Source organism: Artibeus jamaicensis, unplaced genomic scaffold (genome assembly GCF_021234435.1).
Source record: "Artibeus jamaicensis isolate MK-2021 breed Jamaican fruit bat unplaced genomic scaffold, CSHL_Jam_final scaffold_461, whole genome shotgun sequence".
NCBI classification, from domain to species: domain Eukaryota; kingdom Metazoa; phylum Chordata; class Mammalia; order Chiroptera; family Phyllostomidae; genus Artibeus; species Artibeus jamaicensis.
In genome coordinates, this window is record NW_026522045.1 from 13,973,497 (window position 1) to 13,992,676 (window position 19,180).

Sequence of the window (19,180 nt, forward strand, 5' to 3'; positions counted from 1 at the left end):
TGCAATTTATTTTAGCAAATTACCTAGGATTAAAAACTGAGCCAAAAAGGACCCCCTCTGGTGTGATGCAGCAGAGATGTTGTGGAAAGTTCAAAATAATACTTAATTAAGAACTTTTTCCTTTCCCCAAAACATATGAACCTAAAGAGATGGCTGCCACATAGTGTGGAATGCATGACATTTGTCACCTTAGAGAATGTAATTAAAACCATGGCTCCCAGAGCTAGCAAAAATTCTGGCAATATGTTATAACCATAAACAGAGTAAATGAAAAGGTTGATTTTTATTTTTACTTATTTAATTAGATAGAAAGTAGCAGTCCTAAAGTTTGCTACTTGATGTTTTTACTATTTAAGTTTTTTCTCCCTATAACTAAAAGGTAGTACAAATGAGTAGGAACACAACTTTACTTTTAATTTCCATTTGGGATTCACTTAATAACTGAGGATTTTAATGTGTAGGATAATCACTTCATTATTTAAAATGTCAAGACTAGCTAAAAGAAAATCACATCCCTTTCCCTCTTATCTCTTCCTTGCCCCCAAACAAAATCATTTTTTGGAAGGTAATTAGGAATGACACAAGAATACTATTATATAGGTCATTCCTATAGTTACAGAGGAACCCTGTAAAATAATCCAAGACAGCCAATCTCACAGCAATAGAAGTGAGGTTGATTTCTTATGGCAGATGTTTCATGTGACTCCATAATGAAGTCAGAGTCAGGAAAGAGGAAAACCTTGCACAAGGCATTGCAGGAGTGGCAAGACAGGAACTCATAACCCTAGAGAATCTCCTCAAGGCAGGAACATTTTAGAAAATTCATATGCCCTGGGCTGTGAAGATACCTTTTCTTAAAATGGGACTTTTTATATATGAATGTTCCCAAAATAAGCATGGTATTTGGCAGAGTGGAAAGCTGTGTTGTATGATCTTGAAAAGTCACTTAAACTCTCCAGATGTCAGATTCCTCATCACTAAAATGATGGGGTAGGGCTATTGTATTGCTAAAGTTCCTTCCAGCCACTGTGCCTCACAATGTAATGTATCAGACATATTCTTCTATTAATCTGGTTTCTAACTAACAGATCCCCAAACTTCTTCCTCTCACCCTTACATATTACCCCCATTCCCCACACCTCCCCCATACCCCTTGAAAACCAATATTGACATTGACTGTGAATTTATCTTAATGAAGGATAAATGACACAGAGCAGGGCCTGTGGCAAGAGTCAGCCCTTCTGTGTCCCTGAAGGCAACCCTTAGGCCAAGCTTGGAGCCATGACCTCCTTGGTCCCTGTCTACATGTGCATCTCCTGCTGCTCTACACAAGTATTTCAAGATGGAGTCACTGGCCATGAGAAGAGGTAGCTGAGGATACTGCTGCATCCCACCTCTCTTCCACTGCAGCATAGTACTTTGGACTTCTGATGCTATTCCCTTGGAGGTGATAGTCAAATATGCCTAAGAATTTAGGAAAACAAAATGAGTTATTTCAAAATAGTCACCAGAAATTCAAAGCATTCAACCTGTCACCAAAAATGCCTCCTCATTTGGCAAATGATTGGCAATTTGAGACTGGTGATACAACCAGTGAATTTGTGCTAAAGAAAAAACAGACATTAAGTAGGCTGGTCTTAGGAAAGGCAAGCAAGCTATTCATGGCTAGACACAGACCACAGAGGTCTACATATAGCAAGCCCCTCACATAATTCTCTATCAAGGCTTCTAAGAGAGTAAGTTTCAGCTAATTTACTATCCTAGCAGCTGAAAGCAATATATTAATTACCCAAGTGCATAAATTACTCCAGAGTGTATATATATATATGAATATGTGAACCTCTCAGAGGGAACCAAAAGAATCTACTTCCAAAGCACCACTGAAATGAAGATAAAAACAGTCCCTTGGCACAGGGTAGCTGAAAAATTGGAAGGGAAAATTAGCTCTAGCACCCTTCCACACCCCAATACTCCCTGCCTTTCTTCCAGTTTACATGGCTCCCAAAACTATTCCCTTTCATGACACTGAAGTAAGAACTCTCTCTGGATGTCGTCTAGATGGTAACTCTACAAAACAGCACACAGTCAAATTTTCTCTGGCTTTCCACTTCTGAACTACATGATACATACTGTCTTCCAAACCTACTGTGCTCTTCAAGAAAAAAAATATCTGGAATATGAAAAAGATAAACAAGTTTAAGCACATCAAACACATTTGGTGTATCCAGCTATTAATATCCCAGTATTTGTATGAATCCAAGTGACAATCTCTAGAGCACATTCTGATTAATCTGTCTTTAGAGGTACTCTCTAAATGTACCAAAAGAGTTGGAGTTCATAAGTATTATAATGTCTCAATAAAAAGTCCCTTTAAAAACATTCCCCCAACCCTTGTCCTCACCCTCAAAATAAGAACAACAAATGGGAAAAAATGATTAAAATCATTCTTGCTAATAAATTGCAGCTCTTGATTAGGCCATTTAGATGAGATATTCCACCATTTCTGCATCAGGCTCTTGACCCAGGATCTGAACAGCAGCTTTTCTTTCCAGAGTACTGGAGTGGAAAACGGGACCATCTAAATAGAAATAAGGGATTAGAAAACACTTAGGGACAGCACAAACACACAAATTTCTAGAAATGGACAGCTTTAAAGCCCGTATAGTCAATGGCCAAGTGAGATTTGCTTGGCACTCTGTCTTGTTCACCTGAACATTTATTTACCTCTATTTGGAGAAAGGCCTTGACTCATCCCTGTTCCCATCCTGGTGTCAGGTAAGTCATTTACAAACTCCCCACTCTCCTCTCTTCTGATTAATTCTCTTTAGAATATGAAGAACCTCCCTCCAAATGATCAACTATGCCCAAACAGCAGGCCTCAACAAACAAATCTGTAATTGAGGGCAGAATCAAAAGCTGCCTGGTACAGAAAATTATTACCTGTCTTATCTGGATTACACATCAAATTTGGTATAGACAAAGGCCGTGGTCCACAAGCAGCAGCCGGAGTTGTAGGAGCCTCAGCCTGAACCAAAGCTGGAGCTGGAGCTGGATTAGCAGGTGCAGCCAGAGATGGGGTTGGTATCTGAATCTGAGCCTGAGCAGAAGCCTGAGCCACTGTTGGAGTCAGAACCAGAGCTGGAACCGGAGCTGGAGCAGCTGGAGCAACCTGAACAGCGGCAGTGGCAACAGTAGGAGCAACAACAGTAGCAGCAACAGGTGGAATCTGAACAGCGGCAGCTGGAGAAACAGCGGCAGCTGGAGAAACAGCAGCAGCAAGAGCAGCAGCAGCAGCAGTTGCTGAAGATGGGACAGCAGTGGCAGCAGCAGCAACAGCCACTGGAGCAGCAGCTACCGTGGTGGTGTTGGTAGCAGCATTAGCAGTGATGGCAGCGGCAGTGGCAACTGTAGCAGGAATGGAGATGGAAGTAACAGCTGAAGTTTTGTTTGGTTCAATTCCTCGTTCTGTTTGGGTGCTGCAATCTCGGCTGCCTGTCTTAGAGTGAGCTGAGAGCAAGGGAGTCGAGGGCGGCACGGGCGAAGGTGTAGAAGGGACAGAGTCTGCACGGTAGTCTCCACCCAGGAGAATGCCTACAGAGTAAAGACAGAAAAAGATTAGAAAACTATATTTTATTCAAATACGGACATGCCATTATCTCTTTTTCCTTGTAGGAGGTTCAGGAGAAATATGAAAGGGTCTAACTCTTTGTACTCATGCAAATCCAAAAATAAGTTCATCAGGTACCTCTCTCTCATCATGGCTAAAATTTTCTTTCAGACTTGATACATCCCTTCTGGTTCTTATTCTCCAAGCCCCAACACATTATATTAAACCTTTAAGTGTCTTGGGTAGATGTTTTGATTTATTTTCCCAACGGTGATTGATTTCTACTGAGCTGTCAGAATGCTTCTACTTGGTTCCACTTATAACCAATACCATCCATTACTAGACAGATGGAAAGGATTGGTGGAAGAAGTCTGTAGTTACTGATGAGTGTGATGAGTGTGTAATCTAAGGTTCTAACCATGAGCATGGTCCCCAAAATGCCTACTCTAAACAAAGAACACCGCACGTGTCAGAGAACCAAGAAACGTATTAGAAGCAACAAAAAGAGCTAAAATTAAAATACCACAGCTTACTTCCTCAGGCTGTAACAATGTGCCTCATGGTATCTCAAATACTTCTGGGGTTGGACTAGAGGGGAAGCAATGGACAGGGAGGAATTGAAAAAGTACATTCTATTCTCACATCAGAACATTCTGGTAACAAAATGCCACCCAGCTCCAGTTAGCTTAATAAGAACTCTTGAGTCCTCAAATTTTATGGGAAAAAAAGAACACAGAAAAAAGTTGAAATTAAAAAAAATACTGCAAGAAGGGAATGCTGCATGGGCTTTGAACACAGACAAAAGATCCCACATGGTAAAGGCCAAATCTGAGAATTTTTAGAGGAAAAAATTATTTTTCCTTCCACTTAAATAGAACTCAGGATTCTTATCTTCTAAGGCCTTGGCTTCCACCAATGTTCTCTCTCAGTCAGACTTCACAGTATGGGGGAGCTCCTGATATGCAGCTAGCATTTCAGGAGGACAAAACCCCAATGCTATATATCTTCCTCTTTAGAATCTGGACTATGACTCCTTTCCCTTGCTATGTGAGCACATATCTAAGGCGGAGCTCTCTCTAAACATGTCACTTTAATCTTCCTTATTTGTTGTCACTACCTAGGCTCCCCTTCCAGCTCTTGTCATCCCGTTTCTCTTCCATGATAGGGGTGCCAGTCAGGGTGGAAGAGTGGGAGAGCAAGCCAGATCCAGCATTGGAAATGGACATCAGAGACTTTGCTGGCCGCATGGATGACAGCTGCTCCGTCTTACTAGGCTCCTTCCGGGAACGCTGCTGGAGTACCTTGATCATGGCATCCTTCTCAATAATCTGGGCATGGAGGGTCTTAATCCTGGGAGCCAAAGACAAAAAACATATAAATACCATGTTGCCATCTCCATATTCTGGTTTCACTGCCTACATGGGCTTGAGCTTCTGTTATTCGTTTGGCAAAAGGGTATCCTAGTTATCTCTCAGTAGTAAAACAAGGGAGAGTATGCTACATCTTTTTAAAGTGCCCTTCTGCACATCCAAATGGATAGCGCAGAACATCCAGGAATTGTTGCTTAAATTTTAGGAAGCCAAAGTAAAATATTGGTGAAGAGAAAGCTGTATATCAGAGTAAACAGCTAATAGTGGGTAGTATAGTAAAGACCCTGAGTCAACAGAAATGAAGTCAATGAGAAGGTGAGAACTTCTATAGATGGGCGACAACCTTTAGGTAACAAGTAAATGATCTTGAGTTTATAAGAGGCATCAGGTACCATATGAATGGATGTCCTTTTACTGAACACTCTGATGTGTCGTGCTAGAAAGAACACCCCAGAATGCAAATATCAACAGTTTAGCTCTGGCAGAGGGCAGATGGAAAGCAATTATCAAGGCCAATGGAGGAAAGAATTACTACTTGGAATTCCACAGTGAGTGAGAATACAGGGTAAAGGTCATTCATCTCAAATCATAAGTAACAAGGTGGCAGGGGCATAGGGGTGGGTGGAAGGAAGTATATTACCAGGTTTCCCAGTTGTGAATGAAGATGCTTGTCCTTCCCTATTGACCTATTGGGTCTCCATACTAATTTCTCAGATCCACCATGGTCCAGATCAACATCTTACCTGCCCTCCATATCAAGGCAACGCTTGTTGGCCATCAAGATTTCTTCCTCCTCCTTCTGAATGCGAGCTTCTAGAGCTGTGTCATAGCTGGTGTTAGGAGAGTGACTGATGACGGTTGTGTCCCTGGGAAGGAAAATGGCAGTAATAATAATGTGAGGGCAGCAAAATCAATAAACCCTATCTCCTTCCTAAGTCAAAGACATTGCTGGAAAAGCCCTAAACTGAAATCAAACTTATTAGGAATGATTGGTTTCTGGATGACTTACTGATGAGAGCTTTCAAGATAGAAAAGTCCAGCTTTCAGAGTTAGAAGAGGTCATTGGCATGGATGAAGCTGCAAAACTCAGTAAGGGGGCCTATGAGAGGTGTGCACAGGTTTGCCTTCAACACCAAGCAGACAAATATCCAAAATCTTCTGTTTTTTAGATTATGCTCAGGTGATGGAAATATATGGATATTTATATGTGTACTTTATATTATATTACATATAAGATACTATATTTCCATTTTATTCCCATGATAGTTATAAAATAAAAAGCTATACTTTGAAGAAGTTGAAGAATATACTAAACACCTATTGCTACAGAGAAATAGCAGTAACTACACTTGAGAGCTAGAAAGAAAGTATAGACACATCAACAGGTAGGGCAGGTAAGCTGAGTGAGAAGCAGGACCTTTGAGTCAGTGCCATGTGATCTCTAGGTAACGTAAATCTGAAACAATCTGGTTCCAAACCATTGAGTCTCCCCCAACTGACTGTTCTCTTGCCAGCATCTCAACAGCATGACGGATCATCATGTTCTACCTTAAAGTGTCTCAGGCCACTGACTCAAAGAATAATTAATGAAAAAAGTATGTGTGTGTGTGTGTGTGTGTGTGTGTGTGTGTGTACATGTAAGTAACAGTGAGAGGAGAAAAAGAAGAGGGTCTAGCCCATGGGTAAGGCTGATGCCTAAATAGCACAAGTCAAAAACATATGGAAATCTTTCACCCTGTCATAAGTCAGGTCATGCATGTTCCTTCAGTTCATTTACAACTAGCAGTAGAGAAAAAAGGAAACAAAAGGAAGAAAACTGGGTCTTATTTGAATAACTTTGAAAAGGAAAAGAGATTAGGAAGAATATTGGTGTAATTATATTGCTCTCAAAGGAAATCGGACAATAGGCTGGAAAAACAATGACCTGGCATTGCTTCATTATATTTCCTATGAGAATGCACATCTGTGGGAGAACTCTAGGCATATTTTCTGCTGGCAACTAGCTGTGTTGTCTTAGCTTAGAGATTGAGAATAAAGGGGCAGTGGAATGAAGAGGTAGAAAGTTGGGAATTTTGGTGTGTTCCTGCAAAAATACTGTTCCTCCAAACACTTGTGCCTTATATGCAAGACTGAAATGATTTGTTTGAATACAGATATAACTGGAGAGTAAGAAGGGGAAGGACTAAAATGGCTCTCATGATTTGCTAAATTCAAAATATTTTAGCATCTCAAAATTCTACACTTCCTCTGGTGCAGTTCACATACCTGAAAACCTACTGGGAATGGCCCTTATGTTCAAAGTACCCAAGAAGGACTGGCATTGTACAGTTTTGAGAGCATGAGCTCTGACTATAGTCCACACCAGGGTCAAGTCCCAGCCTTCCCAAGTGCACTGCCACTAACAAACTCTATGAACTCAGGAAGTCAGTTAACTCATATGTATAATGGAAATAGTAATTGTACCTATATCTCATGGGATCGTTAGGAGATGAAAGTGAACTATGCCAGACAAAGTAAAAGCACTCAACAAAGATATATATTATTAGAACAGAAAAGTATATGTAGAAGGTGAATAGCATTCAAAAGAGTATGACTTGAAAGAATTCCAGTTCTTGGTATAATTCTGGCAATTCCTGCAGTACAGAGTTCCAAGGTGATGGCTGAGGCTTCAGAGCCAGACCTCCCTAAAAAGTGCATGGTATCTATGGACACTGGGAACTTGAGCATATGGTTTGTCACTAGGGGAGCCAGGGCTGGCTTACTGCCATGTTCATTGCATAAAAGAACATTTGCAGGATTCAGAATCCTGCCAGCTAATTGATATGAACACTGTGAGCTCCTCAGGAATAGAGCCTGAAAATGTGGGGCACTTATTGAATTCTTACAGAGTGCCAGGACAGCCTTCAACATCAATCTTCTTTCTAAAAGATGGGCTACTAAGTGAATGACTTAGGCCAAAGCAAGTAAGCACAAAGTTTGAAGGAGCAAATTTACCTACTAACTTTCAATACTGTGAGACAATCCTTATGCGCATCAGTAGAAAAAAAGCTGAGCTTGAAAACACAACCTGCAAATCCCAAACTCTATATTCCTGAATTTACCATCCGTCATCTCCAATTCTGAAGTAAAGTTTCTGGCAATTATCTCTCTAGTCATTTTCTTTCTCCTTCCTTTCTCCAAAACAGTTATTCCCATCACATTACTTACATTGCTTTCTAGAATGTCATCTATGACTTCCTAATTAAAACATCAAGTGGCCATTTAAACTTCAAGTTCATCTTTTCATATAGGTAACAGCATTTTGTTTATTTAATATGTGAACTCAACCATGAGTATAGCAATGTAGGTGAAGACTAGGAGGCTGGAGAGTGGCTAGACATGATTAAGACTAGTCCCTGGCTACAGGAAACTTGTATGGGAGGCAAAAAAATTAATAATTAATGATTACAGAAATTAGTTTGGACTTTATTCCAACAGGCACTGAAAGTAATTAGAGCTTTTCAAGAGGAATGCAATGATCCCAGCTGTGTTGGTACAATAGCATTATCTCCTCTTGAAATGTGATGGAGGGGTTAGAGAATAATAATAATAATAATACTAGACTCAGGCAATAATACTAGACTCAGGCAGACTGGTCAGAAAGGTTATATAGTAATAATCCCAGCAAGAGATAATGAAAACAGGAACCAGTGCAGTGGCAAGGGAAAATGGAAATAGACTATATAGAAGGCACACTTGCTAGAACTTGGAGGCTATTTAAATTTGTATGTTAGGGTGAGGGAAGAATGAATGAGAACTTTGTTGTTTCTAAGTCAAATGACTACACTAGATGGCATACCACATATTTTCTGAGATAGAAAACTGAGGAGAGATTTTTTCAAAAAAACACTATAATGGGCTTTGATTTTAGGTACACTGGAATTAAGGTGTCACATAAACAGACATATAACAAAATCCAACAAGTTGTTGAAAATTCTAACTTTAATTTTAGAGATATCAGAGTTACTGTTTGAAGCTACAGTACAGAATAAGATGACTAAGACAATGGAGAATGGGAAAAAGAGCTGAGGATGGAAACTGAGAAAGGCCTACAATGAAGTTTGGTAGACACATGTAATATGTGTAATGAGCTTCTTTCTCCTGGCTTCCCTTTCTTCCTTCTTTTCCAGATTTACTTTGCCCAAAATAAAAATTAAACCTGAACATTCTGAGAAAGGTAACAACTTGATTTAATAATAAATGTAAGCTCACTTCCGCCAAGATGGAGGCATAGGTGGATGTACCGTGCCTTCTCACACAACCAAGTTTAGAGACAACTAAATATTAGCAACAGAAAACACAGCCAGAACACGGAAAATTGAACTTTTCGTAAGTCCGTTAACAACAAATTCTTCAGCCTGACCCGTAAGGGGCGAAACCAGCGGCTGGTGAAGCGGGGTTGCACAGGAGGACTCGGTCAGACTGACTCAGGCGCGCGGAATCCAGATGCGGAATCCAGGTGCAGGGTTGGACCTAGTGAGCAACCGAGCGAGCGACTAGGCGAGCAACCGTGGGGGAGACAGAGGGGGAGAGGGGCTGCGTGTTGACTGTGGTTGTGCATGTGTGCGCGGGTGGACAGGTGAGGGAGTGGGCGATTGGACCGGGTCGGCGGTCCCCCCGGCAAGCGGCAGTGGAGGGCGCCGCCATTTCCCTGCTCTAACCCCACCTCCACTTACAGTGTCATAACCCAGGTGAACTAAGTCGCTGCTCCTCACCCAGCTGTGAGAAACAGCAGAGGGGGTCGCCACTTCCCCACTCTGACCACGCTCCCACATACAGCGTCAAAACCCAGTGACCTGGGAGTCCAAGGCGCCGCTTCTCACACTTAAAGGGCTGGAACAGACCAAAAATGGCGCAAGAAGATCTCAAAGCCCCAGAGCCTATAAATCTAAGCAATGAAGAAATAGCAAAACTCTCAGACGCACAGTTTAAAACACTGGTCATCAGGATCCTCACAGAACTGGTTGATTATAGCCACAAATTAGACAAATATATGAAGGCGAAACTAATTGAAATGAATGGAATTGCACAGGACACCAATAGCAATGAAAAGGAAACTGGGACTCAGATCAATGGGGTGAACCAGAAGAAAGCAAATAATGGCCAAACAGAAAAGAGTCAAGAAAAAAGAATTCAAAAAAATGAAGAGAGTCTTAGGAACCTCCAGGACATCTTTAAAAACTCCAACATCCGAATTATAGGGGTACCAGAAGGGGGAAAGGCACAGCCACCAGTGGAAAACTTATTTGAACAAATAATAAAGGAGAATTTCCCCAATCTGGCAAAGGAAATAGACTTCCAGGAAAACCAGGAAGCTCAGAGAGTCCCAAAGAAGTTGGACCCAAGAAGGAACACACCAAGCACATCATCATTACATTAGCCAAGATTAAAATGAAGGAGAGAATCTTAGAAGCAGCAAGAGCTAAGGGGACAGTCACCTACAAAGGAGTTCCCATCAGACTGTCAGCTGATTTCTCAAAAGAGACCTTACAGGCAAGAAGGGGATGGAAAGAGGTATTCCAAGTCATGAAATCCAAACACCTACAACCAAGATTGCTCTATCCAGCAAAACTTTCATTTAGAATGGAAGGACAGATAAAGTACTTCTCAGATAAGATCAAATTCAAGGAGTTCATCATCACCAAGCCCTTATTATATGAAATGTTAAAGGGACTTATCTAAGAAAAAGAAGTTAAAGAAACATGAACAGTGAAAGGACAGCAAACTCACAGTTATTAACAACCACACCTAAAACAAAAGCAAACTAGAAGGACAGCTAGATCAGGAGTGGAAACATAGAAATGAAGATCTCAAGGAGGGTTAGCAACCGGAGACTGGGAGGAGGAGAAGGGGGGATAAGGTACAGAAAATAAGTAGCATAGACAGTAGATAGAAAATAGATGGGGGGGCAAGAATAGCATGGGAAATATAGAATCTAAAGGACTTGAGACACATGGTCATAAAAGGGGGGGTAATGGTGGGGATGGGGGGTAGGGTGGAGGGGAATGAAAGGGGGAATAGAACAATTGTAACAGCATAATCAATAAAAAATTTAAAAAAATAATAAATGTAAGCTCATAAATTACATGGTTAATCTATCTTTTATCCTTTTACTGCTCTTCAGAAATAAAGTCGCTGTTTATGAGTTGAAACTAAAAATCTGCACAGCCAACTTGGTTCTTTTCGGATTGAACTCCTACTCGGTAATAATTTTCCTCATCTATATTAAGCATTTAGAGAGGAATCTCTAGGGACGCAATAATAGAGTCATAATATAGGCCCTATATGTGATTATTTATAAAATTTTAAGTGACTAAGTAAAAAGCCTTAAATAGAAACTTTTGAACAGTATAATGGTTTAAGGTGTCAAAAAACGCAGATTTAAATCCTGTTTCTTCTGTCTCTTGATAGTTGTGTCTGATCTTGGATAAACTATTTAAATTGTGCCTCTGTTTCCTTATTGTGAGGATGAGAAATAATTGTGAAGTACTTAGAAGAGTACCTCATATAGTACATACTTCATGTGATTTCTTGCTTTGATATCTTTCTCACTTCACAAAATCAAACTGTTGGAAGGGGTATAAATAAATCACCTAATAATATGTATTCTCTCCTGAGGAAAGATAGTTGTCTATCCTTATGTTAAAAATCTATATTTTATTATTTTCAAAGACCAAACACTGGAAACAATTCAAACATCATCATCAAGTGAATGGATAAACAACTGTGATAAATCCATACTATTCAGCAATAAAAGGAAATAAACCATGGATACATGCATCAACTTGGATGAATCTCAAAATAATTATGCTGAATGAAAGGAGTCAAGCAAAAAGAGTATATACTATATGACTCTTTCCATATAACATTCTAGAAAAAGCAAAATTATAATGACAAAAAGCAGATTAGCTTTTTGGGGGCAGGTGTGGGAGGAAGGGATTCAGTTAAAGAGGAACAAAGACACTTTAAAATGTGTCCACTGTTTTGATTGTGGTGGTGGCTACATAAGTGTATACAATTACTAACATTCATCAAATCATACATTTATAGTAGGTGAATTTTTAATATGCAAATAATACCTTAATTGAAAAAATTCTATAACTACCAAGAATAGCATCCATACAGCATGTCAGCCCTGGCTGGTGTAGCTCAGTGGACTGAGTGTGGGCTGGCAAACCAAAGGGTCGCTGGTTTGATTCCCAGTCAGGCACATGCCTGGGTTGTGGGCCAGGTCCCCAGTACAGGACACATGAGAGGCAACTACACATCGCTATTTCTCTTCCTTTCCTTCACCTTCCCTTCCCCTCTTTCTAAAAGTAAATAAATAAAATCTTTTTTAAAAAGCAGGAAAAAAACATGTAATAGTTGTGCAAACTGTTATTTACATATGAGCTGTCATCATAGGAATGTATTAAGTGTGAGATACTAGCAGAATACTAGGAGAACCCCCCCAAAACTGGAATTATCTTCTGGAGGGTGGGCCCCTTGTAGTACAGGCTTCCCCCATTAGGTGAGTATTCTAGGAACCCATCTGTATCAGAGTACCAGCTAGTATTGTGAGAGGGTATTTTTAGCTTCAGTTATTTTTTTTGAAGACTCTTTCAATGCGTTTGCACATTACATGTTGGGTGATTTATGAGTGTACCTGCGCACACCACACGGAGTGTTCAGCAGATTTTGACCAAAAACAGAATAACCCCCATGTTCCACCCTCCCTATTCACCCAATCTTTTCCTAAGTGACTATATTTTGTTTCCAGGGAAAAAAAAAGCCCTCAAAGGGAAATATCTTGCTGATGTCGAAGAGGTGAAGCAAAAAACAACAAAAGTACTATAAGGTATTGAAATTGACGACAAGTTCGAATACCATATGATCTAACCTATAAGAGGAACCTAATAGACAGAACAACAAAGTATGATAGTGACCAGAGGGGAGGGAGGAGGGGGATAAGGATGGAAAGAAGGGAAAGGGATGAATCAAGGAACATGTATGAATGACCCATAGGCATTAAACAACAGGGTGGGGATTGACTGTGGAAGCCAGGGAAGAGTGCAGAAAGCAAAGTGGGAAAAATCAGGACCGTTCTAATAGAACAACAATAAAATATTTATTTAAAAAACTGTTTTGAACAAACAAGCAAACAGAATAAAAACAAAGACACTGAAATAGAGAACAAGTGGGCAGCGACCAGAGGGGAGAGGGAAGGGAATTTAAGGGGAAAAATGGGGAGGGATTTTGAGGAACAAGTACAAAAGACACAGGGATGAGGACTGGGGGGGGCGGGGATGGGAGAGAGGTGGGGAGATGGGGCGGGGGGGCTGGGATGGGAGAAATAGACAAAAAACTGTATTTGAAAAATAACTAAATAAAAAAAAAATTTTTAAAGAATCTTAACAAAAATAATTATGGCATTCATGAGACAGGAATTTCAACACTGACTGATGAACACTTGATGTTATTAAGAAATCATTATCACTTCTTCTACATACATGATGTGCTGTGACAGCTGGGATTTGCTTCCAAGTTGATGGGAGGAGAGATATGGATGTGGAAGTGGGCAGATGTTGGAGCTGGGTGATGGGTGCACGAGGGCTCACTGGATGATGCCATAAATATTTGCATTTGTTTGAAATTCTGCATCATATATTTTAAAAATTAAATTGGAATTTTAAGACCAATTTCTGAGATTCCTTAAGATATCATATATAGTTAAGACACGGTTTCCTCCAAATATCAAAAATCAATGTTTATACTGTGAAAAGGGAAACAAATAAGTAAAAAAATATTTTTTAAATCCTCCTGCCACTTTCCCTCCATTATCAAATAGAATGTGATGGCTTACATGTGATGGACTCATGGACACAGAGAATGTAGCCTTCAAATATAGACCTTCTCAAAGGGCAGGGATGGATTCATGTTAAGCATAGCCTTTAGCATACCTTGGATGAGCCAGAGCTATCAAATGGCAACAGCCACTCCCAAGAGCTATTTCATTTCTGAGTGGCATTTCTCTGGAGAGCTTTTCACTCCAGTTCAGGGACTAAACAAAGAAACCTACACATGTGGCTGAAAGAAATTGTGGCTTTGGCAAAGTAGGTGTGCTAATGTTCAGTTGGTCCCATCTACAATTATTCTGGCTCCTGAGGAAAACTGAACTATGATTCCAACAAGTTTATATGTAACCTTCATTTTCAAATCCCTGACCCTCTGCCCCCACAATCATTCAGTTCCTGCATAACCAGGTGAAAGAAAACACACTTAAGCAGAAACTGGGGTGAAAAACAGAACATTATTGAAGATAAAAAGAACACACTGGAAAAATCTATTAATTAGTCAAGTTTCTGTTCTCCCCAACCCCCACCCTCTGCCCTTCAAGGAGTGACTTTACCAGCCAAGTATTTACCTCTGAGCAGCTACAGTTGCAGCAGCATCCAGAGCAAAATGTCTCATCACGTTCTCCTCTAAATACTTCTGCTCCCACTTAGTCATATCAGCTTCCAAGGCCAGGATTCTCTCCTCCTTTTCACGAAGGAGCTCCATCAGTGCAGCAGCATTGTATTCCGAAATACTGGTGGGCTGAGAGTTGCCTTGGCGCTGTTGGGGGAGATGCCGAGACCTCTCAGATTAGTAGAAGCATGGTGGGCAAGTCCCATCTGAAGAGCCCCTGTATTTGGAAAGGATTACTGCCCAAGCCACTTCAGTTTGGATTCTGATTTCAAAGCAAGAGAAATGTTTTCCTCCTAAGCCCACAGAACTATCTGTCTGTCTTAGGCTTGAATATGAGATTCCCTTAATCTGAAAAAAAAGCTTGCCATATCAAATTGTCTTGCTGCTTAGAAAGTGGATCAATGTTTTACAAACCACAATCCCTGACTGTCTGTATGGTACACAATGAAAGTGGGAAGTACAAATCTAGGCTGTGGTCTTTAACTTGCTCCTGACTTGTTTGACTTTCAGTGAGTAATACAACTTTTTTTGGGTCTTGATTTTCATTCATGTGAAAATGAGGAGGGGAAAGGCCAGGTGATTCTAAAGACCATTTCCAATTCTAAAATGATTAGGAGTCTATTTGTATAGCATCTTCACTTCTTATTGAGTCTACTGTTTCTGGGGTTCATATGAAAAAATAAAAGGTGAAAGATAACAGCATTAAAGATTTTGCTGGGATTGGAAAGTAAGTAAGCAGGCTTCATCTTCACAATTAGGGGGCACTCTGGAGTAAGATCAGGTGGGGCACAAATCCTAAAGATGAGCATGAGGTGGGTTTTTTTTTTTTTTAGTCTTCATGTCAAACACCAGGGGAAAAAAATGAGCAATCAGGAATGTTCAAGTTTTCCAAACCTGTTGAATTCTGAGGGATTCCAGTTCTCTCTCTAGCCGTGTCCGGAGACGGTGCTCCAGCTGCTCACGTTTTTCACATGCTGCCTGGAGCTGTACAAGGGCCTGCTGCATCTTCTCCACCTTATCTACATATACCTGCTTCTTTTTCAGCTGAAAACCCAGGTTCAGACCATCACAAGATGGAAGAAAAGAGAACAAGATCAGTTGTGCAGGTTCCTGTCCACCAGTCCAGCCCTTTGTTTAGATCTTTTACTGTCCAGCTCTAAAAGAGTAAATTATGAGGTTTTTCATGATGAGTAGCAGACTGCCTTGAATTTATCACACAGAAAATATGACAAGGGATAGGAATCAGGGGCCTCTTTTAAAACTCTTCCTCCTTCCCCGTATCTTTTTCTAGTAGTAGAGTCTATGACACACTCTACTGATGGAAATAATAGTACATGGCAAGCTCCTAAGATTCCCATTTTGGATGTCCTCACCTTTGCTCTTCATTTTGAACTGCAATATTCTGAGGGAAGGTATATCTTACTTTGGTCATTACAATAGAGAAAAGCTATAAAAAAAAAAAGAAGAAGAAGAAGAAGAAGACTCTCCAGGAAAAAAAGCTTAACTTGGCATGGAAAGGAAGCTCACACCCCTTTTATGTAGAAGTCTCCTCTCCTAGTGAGAGAAAAAGGGTGGTCAATTGCTAAAAGTACAAAGAGTCTATCATTGTTTTTTTTAAGTCTGCAGTCCTGGTAATTACCTTTTATTAGGACAGACATCAGTTGCAATTTCTGCCTCACACATGAGCCTTAGCCTTAGTTGATAATATTGGACTGTAATCTTTCAACCATTTTTTCTGACACCTTTAAAGATTCCTAAAGACTCAAATTAATCAATCAAATCTAAAACTAACTAAGTCAAACATGCTTCTTGCTATCTGAAAGCCTATGAACCATATCCGAAAGCAAAGGCAGAAGTAGGCTAGGAAATAATTTCCTTACCAATTTGTTAGTAAATAAACAGATATGCATTTTATAAGACTTGCAGAATTACCTTTCTTGCTAATAAAATCAACCCATAGACTCTTTACAAAGCAGACAATTTTCCAATTGTCGTCATCATTTTCATGGAAGCTGAGGTTAGGGATACTTTCACTATTATGGTTTAAATCTGAAAACATTATTGATAAGTGAATCAAAAAGAAATTCAAGAATCCAGCTGAGCTCTAACTCTTCAATAAATTCCTAAACCCTTAAGCTCTCTACCAGCACTGCTGATACCCATTTAGCTGGGGCCAAGCCAGCAAAACCTGACTTCCCCATTGCAGAAACCAGGTAACTGATTAATGATAATGAGTCCTAATCACTACTATCTAGAATGCCCAGTCAGACACCAATGGTATGTTCTAATGGAGAACTCTCCTGTCTTATAACTGCTCTCTCCTCAAATTACAATTGTTAAACTTTCTCCAGGTAAAAGAAAACCTGTATTTTATGCTCCTAGCAGCCCCATGGTATGTTTTCCCTAGGTGACTGAGAAAAGAAACTTTAAATTTTTTTCTATATTTTCTTTAGATTTCCTTTCATTCTGAGGCCAAGTTCAATCTAACCTTATAAACCAGACGAGGCGAAGACTCGAAACAAAGAAACAAAAAATTATCATTCTCTTTATCTCACTAAGCTTAAACCTTCCTTTCCTTGGATCCATAACTACTTATTGGTAACAACACTGACTAGGGTGATGAAGACCTTAGGCCATGGATGCCTCTGGTTTCCTATTTGCTAAGCTTTGAATAATTGTAAAGCAGAATATATCCAATATCTTTCACCTTTTGGGTTCTATAATCCTCATAAGCTATTTAAAGTTGAATGCATTTATTTGTGAATCACTCTGAAAACCCTAGGGGAGCAGCAAAATGTTAATGCGAAGAATGTTAAGTATAATTACAGAGGCTTACAGCAGTTATATTTAAAGGTAATTAAAGTTACATAGTATGCAGTTCTTGTCTTGATGGTAAAGTACTGTGATGTAAGCTCAGAGAACTGAAAAATAAGCAGTTTAGAGCCAGGTAAATTTCTCCATGCTCTACCTTTCTTGAAAAAGAAAACCTCAGTATCTTATCAAAAGCATCCTCAGTAATTCTATAGCTGAGCCACCCTTCTGGAAGGGAAAAACAATAAAGGACCAGACAGTTTTCTGAGTTGGTTGAAGATAGGCATGCAGACCAGACAACTTCCACAAAGCAGACCCAGAAGAATGCCATTACACTTTCTTTCTTTGCCATTAGGATGATGTCTCCACAAGGTACAAGGACTCCTGGTGCTGTAATAATTCCTCTGCCCCCTTTAAAAGAAGAAAGAATGCAGTGCACCCATAAACACCATGATCACCTAGTAAATGCTTAATCTCTAGATAAGTAAGGATATAAAAAGAGAACTCTTTCCCTGGCTGGGTATGCCATTTAGTTAGAGCATTGCCTCGATACACCAAGGTTGTGGGTTCAATCTCCAGTTAGGGCATATACAAGCACCAACCAATGAATATACAAATAAGTGGAACAATGAAAATTGATGTGAAAGAAAGAAAAGAAAAGAAAAGAAAAGAAGAAAGAAAGAAAGAAAGAAAGAAAGAAAGAAAGAAAGAAAGAAAGAAAGAAAGAAAGAAAGAAAGAAAGAAAGAAAGAAAAGGGAGGAAAGAAAGGAAGAAAGATAGACAATTCCTGGATGCTACCAATGCAGGACCATGTAAATGCTACCAACAAAGCCAGCTATCATTTAAGTTACATACTGTTTTCTAGATCTCACCTATATGTAGAAAAAAACAAAGGTCTATGGTTTATTAAATTCACCACTATTTTAGATGTTATATGCCTCAGTTTCACCTTTATCGTGGAAATCCCCTCTTTTTTCACCTCACACCTACAAACTCATCTCCTGTGCTAGGCTTCTGAAATGTTAAATCAGTATCTAGAACATCCCTGGTGCCCAGCTTCACTTTCCAATGCTAGCAGAAATGTCAGTGGTTCTTATATAAAGAGAAGGGCCATGCCCTGGCTGGTATGGCTCAGTGGATTGAGTGCCAGTCTGCGAAACAAAGGGTCATGGGTTCAATTCCTAGTCAAGGTACATGCCTGGGTTGCAGGCCAGGTCTCCAGTTGGGGGTGTGCAAGAGGCAACCACACAGTGATATTTCTCTCCCTCTCTTTCTCCCTTTCTTCTCCTCTCTCTCAAAACAAACAAACAAATAAATCTTTAAAAACATTTTAGAAAAAGAGAGGAGCCATATAGTCAAATAGTAAAAGTCATGAGATCTAGCCTCAGACTGCCCAGGTCCAAATCTTGGCTCTCCTTTTCACTAGATATCCAACCTTGGGCATGGTACTTAATCTCCCTGAGCTTCCATTTACTTATTCATCAATAATATGGAAATGATAATACAATATACCCCTATAAAGATCAAATGAGATAACATACAAAGTATTTAGTAGAATGTCTGGTACAGAAAGTACTCAGAGTCTTCCTTTTTAAAAGAAAAAGTTAATGCCAAGTCACACATGCTCTCATATTTTCAACTTTTCAATATTCACTCCAGATAGCCTTGCCATGGTTCTCATTATCTCAGTAACTTTAATTATCATATTGATCTCTAATTAAGACACTAATAATGCAGCATTTTTTTCCCAGAAAGACATATAACATTAGACCTGAAACACTTTCTGAAGAACAGCTTCAGATGTCTTTATAGGGCAAGGCCCTTCATTAGAAATACAATTAAATGAAAGCAATGAGTAACTACCAGGATACCATATTCTCTCAGAATGATATGATTTAGAGCATCT

At 39.8% G+C, this 19,180-nt stretch overlaps 1 protein-coding gene across 4 annotated transcripts in view; it reads right to left on the reverse strand.

The window, feature by feature from the left end:
* Positions 1–1,148: 1,148 nt before the first annotated feature.
* AMOT (angiomotin) overlaps positions 1,149–19,180 on the reverse strand; it is a 69,023-nt gene continuing 50,991 nt past the window's right edge. For all 4 annotated transcript variants that reach the window (XM_037167202.2, XM_037167203.2, XM_037167204.2 and 1 more), the window contains 6 exons: positions 15,358–15,507; positions 14,420–14,610; positions 5,721–5,843; positions 4,725–4,957; positions 2,941–3,591; positions 1,149–2,578 (listed from right to left, as the gene is read on the reverse strand). In XM_037167202.2, coding sequence (XP_037023097.2) covers positions 2,481–2,578; positions 2,941–3,591; positions 4,725–4,957; positions 5,721–5,843; positions 14,420–14,610; positions 15,358–15,507 — 1,446 coding nt within the window. In that variant the 3' untranslated portion in view covers positions 1,149–2,480. The remainder of the gene's footprint in view (positions 2,579–2,940; positions 3,592–4,724; positions 4,958–5,720; positions 5,844–14,419; positions 14,611–15,357; positions 15,508–19,180) is intronic.